This window comes from Euphorbia lathyris, chromosome 1, assembly GCF_963576675.1.
Source record: "Euphorbia lathyris chromosome 1, ddEupLath1.1, whole genome shotgun sequence".
Lineage (NCBI taxonomy): Eukaryota > Viridiplantae > Streptophyta > Magnoliopsida > Malpighiales > Euphorbiaceae > Euphorbia > Euphorbia lathyris.
The window spans coordinates 102,147,072-102,152,940 of NC_088910.1; the positions used below are offsets into that span (position 1 = coordinate 102,147,072).

At 34.5% G+C, this 5,869-nt stretch overlaps 1 protein-coding gene across 2 annotated transcripts; it reads right to left on the reverse strand.

Annotated features, from left to right (window-relative positions):
* Positions 1–833: 833 nt before the first annotated feature.
* Positions 834–5,407, reverse strand: LOC136212501 (polygalacturonase-like). 2 transcript variants are annotated; one of them, XM_066002775.1, is made up of 3 exons: positions 5,394–5,407; positions 1,676–2,117; positions 834–1,574 (listed from the first exon to the last, which is right to left on the reverse strand). In XM_066002775.1, the coding sequence occupies exons 2-3, from the start codon at positions 2,111–2,113 to the stop codon at positions 834–836; spliced, it is 1,179 nt and encodes a 392-aa protein (XP_065858847.1). In that variant the 5' UTR covers positions 2,114–2,117; positions 5,394–5,407. The 2 variants fall into 2 exon arrangements, with proteins under 2 accessions (XP_065858847.1, XP_065858846.1); XM_066002774.1 differs by lacking the exon at positions 5,394–5,407 and having other exon boundaries at positions 1,676–2,113.
* Positions 5,408–5,869: the final 462 nt, after the last annotated feature.

The following is a 5,869-nucleotide window of genomic DNA, read 5'->3' on the forward strand; positions in this document are numbered from 1 at the left end:
AATTCTGTTAATGCAAATATGTTGTTGAAGGGACCAAATTTATCCTCCAAAATGAAGTCTTACTAGCTACTGAACAAGAATCTTTGTGATATAGGCTTAGGAATCAAGTAATATAAATAGAGGTTCCATATTGGTGCGGTAGTGCAGAAGATAATGTGTGAAAGAATCAAGAGTGTGCCTCAGTGGAAATTCAAAGTGAATAAATAGTGGTGACTACTAGTTTTCTATAGTTCTCCATACGATTGCAGCCACCGTCTTTTGCGCCACTTAAGAGCTAATTATTGTAGGCTTTCATACTGATGGAGGGGATGATGTGCATAATTTTGAATTCTTACAGGAACTCCTTTAAGAAGTCCGGAGGGAATCCTTACTCCTCTTCCCTGAGGTAACTACCAAGCAAAGTTTTCTTAATTGTGTAGCCCTGCAATTGATCTGTAGGAGTGGCATTAGTCTCATTTAAGATCTTAATCTCTATCCGTTAATATATATATATATATGTTTTTTTCCATTTATTTATATATGAAATGGCTACTTTGGTTGGTCAAATTTCGGGTTGCTATCATTTGTGCTTAATTTATATAAATTTTCTAATAGTAATATTTTCTTCTATGTATATAATTGCTTTTCTTTCACTTAATTTAGTTAGCCGTCAGGCTATTCCATGCTAAAATTCAAACACATATATATCATAAAAAAGAATATAAAAAAATTGATTACATTTTCTTCATTTGTACATATTAACATGATAAGAAGGCTAATTGATTAATTAACCTCACTAGCTAATATTATCATCAATGAATGAATTAATTAAAAGAATCATAATAAAGATTAATTTACAAACAGCTATTAGGTTGGACAACACCAATCGTCTTTCCAATGGCGTTGGCACAGAATGATTGGACAACTTCACGAGTGGAATGCGTCAATTTGACATCGCTTACTTTGATTCCCTTGCACGGATATTTGGAACTGCAATCAAATTTCATAGCAACTTGAGTAGCTGAAGTTCCTCGTATGCCTTTATATACCACATCACTAATTTTGACTCCGGATACTTGAGTTGGACAGTTTAAGTTGTGAGGGCAGTAATGTTGATCAATGAGAATAGGATTTTGGACATTTTGCATAATAGCGCCTATAAATCGAACTCCTTGAACAAAACCGGTGGTGGGTCTAGCCCATGACTTAATTCTAAATCCATTAGTAGTCCCTGTAAATACAGTTCTCTTGACAGTGACGTTTTGAACACCTTCCTCCTCGGAGGTTTTGGCCAAGCTTCCAATAGAAATGCCATGGCCAGGGCCGCATCTGACACCTTCAACCCATAGATTCTTAGTACCGGGACCAATAGAAATGCAATCATCTCCAGTTTTAATTGTGGAGTTGATAATAGCAACATCAGTTGAAAGCTGGACATGAATACCATCAGTGTTAGGGCTGTTTCCATCAGCAACAACTTTAATGTTTTGGACATACACATCTTTGCAGCCATTGAATACAATGTGGAACATTTGGCTATTTAAGGACAATAAACCTTTAATCTTGATGTTGTTGGAATTGGTAAAGCTTAGACTCTGCAATATTATATATTAATTGAGTCAGAAACATAACTATATAATGTAAGTCTAAAAGTATACAATAGAACAGAAGAAAAAAGGGAGAATTAAGTAAGTACTGTAGCTCCAGAAGAGGGGCAATTAGGGGCTTTGGCTAATTTGCAAGCCCACAAGGAAGAACCTTTAGCATCCAAAGAGCCACCCAAAATGGAAACACCACTAACTCCTTCAAAGCTAAGCCAATTGCTAGAACTAGCAAGAATTGTGTAATCTTGAGGAGCCCAAAGAGTGCCATCAATCCGAAAGGTAATAGAAGGGGATTTGCAGGCACCTTTAAAGGTCATTGGGCCAACTAAATACCTTCCTTTAGGAACATAAATCATAGTGGAATTTGCTGAATCACAGGCTGCAGCCCAAGCATTAAGAAAAGCCTTGGTGGAATCAGTCACCCCATTGGGTCTTGCTCCATAATTTAGTACATTATAATTTGTAGTTCCAGCTAATGAGGAGTTGATATGTAAGCCCAAAAAAATCACAAAAAAAATCAAGGTTGCCATGTTCCTAAACTTGATGAATGAATTGTATAAGAAAGAAACAGAAGAAGAAGAAGAAGAAGTATATGAAGTTGAGATTTGGTGTGTTGGAAGTTGAAGGAGGTATAAGGTTATTTATAATCATTATTAGAGAAGCATGCTGCTGCGTTTAATTCTATAAGTTTACAAAACCTCAGTATTTTTTTTTTTAGTTTTATGAATGGAGTAGGGAATAAGAGAGGTAGCTTATGTAATAAAAAAGAAAGATGGAAAGTTGAAGAAAACAGCGCCAAACAGCTAGTTTAGTTTATTATTGTGTCATCTCTAATCTTCACAATTAGACACAGGTCAACGTTTGGTCCAGCAGCCACCATCTTAGTCTCAGCACACGTACAATAATATATTATGTATATTTTTGGCATCATTATCCAAATAACTAAAAAAAACCCTTATATACTTGATTAAATGAATATATACTTGCTTAATTTAGCTTCATTTTCATAGTTGATTACTAATATACTTGCGCAGCCTTATCTATTAAACTCCCAATGTCACTCTTTCATTCCTTAAATTTGTAATTGTATGCTTCATCATTCATTCATGTACATGCATGCATTGAAATGATTGGTCCCTTAGTGCATAAGTAGCCCTTCAATTTCGCCCAACAAACCCGATTGGTCCCTTAAACTTACATGGTGTCTCGTTAGATCCACCGAACTTGCTTACATTGAAATGATTAACCCCCTAAGTCGTGGATCGGGTGCAATGGACCCAACCAATGAAAAAAAGAAAATCATGTTACTTCATTGGAAAATGATTGGTGTAAGGAAAGAAAATGCACAATTGTCACATTTCTATTGGTAAGGTCCAATGGATCGGGACCATAGTAGAATTTCTCGTACATGTGGCTTAATAAGTGAGGTTTTAAACAAATTAAAATATATATTAATTTAAGCAACTTTAAAAAACTAATAAAATCTATAAACAAGTTTAGGGACCAATAGACAACTGTAAATAAATCCAAGTGACAAATAAACATTTTAATCAAATTTAAGAGACTAACAATATATTGTTTAAATGTACGGGTCAATCGATTTTTTTTTTACCAAGATCAAAGGGCTTCTAATATATTAAGTCGTGCATTTAACATTACTATTACAAATAATGAGGATTTTGTATGGTTGATTTTCTCAAACCTAATTTAAAAATTCCTTTTTATTTATTTATTCTACATTTTGGAGTAGAGATTTTGAAGGTGTTTGTGTCTCATTTATGTATCTCATACCTTTTTCTCTCAAAACAACATATTTCTTAGTGTTTAGTTAAAAGTAGATCAATTAGAGCTGTTAGTTCCAATTTTAGTTGGAATCAGTTGTTGTTTCAACGAGTAAAATATTACTTTTCCTACAAAAGTACTGGTGGGCTGCTATTTCCCCCCTTTAATTATACTTATGAAGAACTTTCCATTGGCATTTTCCATAGTTTAGTTTTACATGTGATAATATAGTAGAAAAATTTGCGGGATATCCTATCCTATGTATAATGACCAGATGCCTAGGGATGGAAATCATATATATATATATAGATCCCTAATGAGAGCCAAACGTCTAAGATCAGGTATATTTAGGTTAACAACTCAACATCCTCCATGGAAGATGGGAGATCTACAAAATAAAAATAAAGAAAAAACACTCTAACACCTGCCTTAATCTATGGTTTAAGATGGGCCTCGGTACCCATCCGATCTGACCCATATAGTCCCATATCCTCTAGACCAGGTTTGGAAAAGGAAAAATGACATTAGGCGGATAGACCTCCTAAAATATACCTAATTTTTTAATTGCTTGGCATTTTTAAAAATAAACCACTATATTTTATCAATATTAATTATTAAATTTATATATTTATATATTAAATATAGAAATAAATACCAAATTTAACCCTAACGTATGAAATGATGCAAATTTAACCCTAATATTTGTTAGATAAATAAAATATTTAATACTACAAATACTTACTATAAACAACTTTAATTGAATAAAGCACGACAATTATTCATGCCTTTCACTCAACTATTTCATACAAGTTACAAAGCCTTATTTATAGGGTAGTAATTTCTTAGACAAACTTTAATTGAAAAGACAATACCCATACAATACCCATGCTTGGGTTTTTTTACCATAGACTTATGCACCCATTCACACTTTTTCTTTTGTATTTTCTAAATTTGTAAGAGTTGAAAAAATCAACCTTACTTAATTATTTGTCTATCACTTTGACTCCTCCCACACTTCATTCACGTGATTGCATTTTTATTTTATTTTTTTAAATTTTTTTTATACTAAAAATTAAGTTTAGTATTTTTAACATGCCCCCTTAAACTTAATTTTCCGTGACTCATAGTTGATCTCTCAAATGACTGAATATATCGTACTTTAACGGTTTCGTAAAAATATCTGCAATCTGATCTTATGTCTTCACGTACTTCAGTATCACCTCGTTTTGTTCAATGCACTCCCGAATAAAATGGTACCTCGTGTCAATGTGTTTACTACGATCATGAAACACTGGATTTTTTGCTAATGCCAGTGCAGACTTGTTATCGATAAAAATCTCCGTTGGATCATTTTGACTCATCTGAAATTCTTTTAGCAATTTCCGGAGTCAAATTGCATGACAGACACATGAGGTTGCATCAACATATTCAGCTTCACAGGTTGACAGTGTCACAATTGCCTGCTTCTTCGAACTCCAAGTAAATGCAGTTGCACCCAGAAAAAATACAAAACCAGTTGTACTTTTTCGGCCATCCTTATCACTGGCCCAATCACTATCACTGTACCCAACTAATTTGAAATCGTCAGTTTTTGAATAAAGTAATCCCAAATTAGTTGTACCTTTCACGTAACAATGTGACATCGTTAGGGCTTCCATGTATCGACTTACTAAGCCGACTGCATAGAGAATATTCGGTCTCGTACATGTCAAGTATCTGAGACTTCCGATCAAGCTTCGGAATAATGTCGGGTTGACTCTGTCTCCACCTTCATCTTTTGTCAACTTGATTCCACATTCTACTGGCGTGCTGACGAAATTACAATTTTCCATCTTGAACTTCTTTAATATCTCCTTTACAAAACCACTTTGAGAAATAAAAATTCCGTTGTCATTCTGCTTCATTTCAATGCCAAGATAATATGACATTAGACCAATGTCAGTCATCTCGAACTCACGAGCCATTGTCTTCTTGAACTCCTCAAACATCTTAGGATTGTTCCCTGTAAAAATGAGATCATCCACATACAAACAAACAAGTAACATATCTCCATTTTTCACCTTTGCATACCGGGCATATTCATGTGGGCATTTGCCAAAACCATTTTCTTGAAAATATTTGTCAATGCGACTGTTCCAGGCTCGTGGTGCTTGCTTAAGACCATAAAGTGCCTTTTTCAATTTTAGCACTTTATTTTCTTGACCTTTCACAATATACCCAGGTGGTTGCTGGATATAAATTTCCTCTTCCAGATATCCGTTGAGAAATGCGGATTTCACGTCCATTTGATGGATTCTCCACCCGTGTTGAGCAGCTACAAAAATTACCAGTCTCATACTCTCCATTCTGGCAACAGGAGCAAAAACTTTATTGTAGTCAATTCTGGGTCGTTGACTGAACCCTTTTGCCACCAATCTTGCTTTATGTCGGACAATTTCACCATTTGCATCTTTCTTTGCTTTGAACACCCATTTAACTCCAATGGGTTTTTGACCGACCGGAAG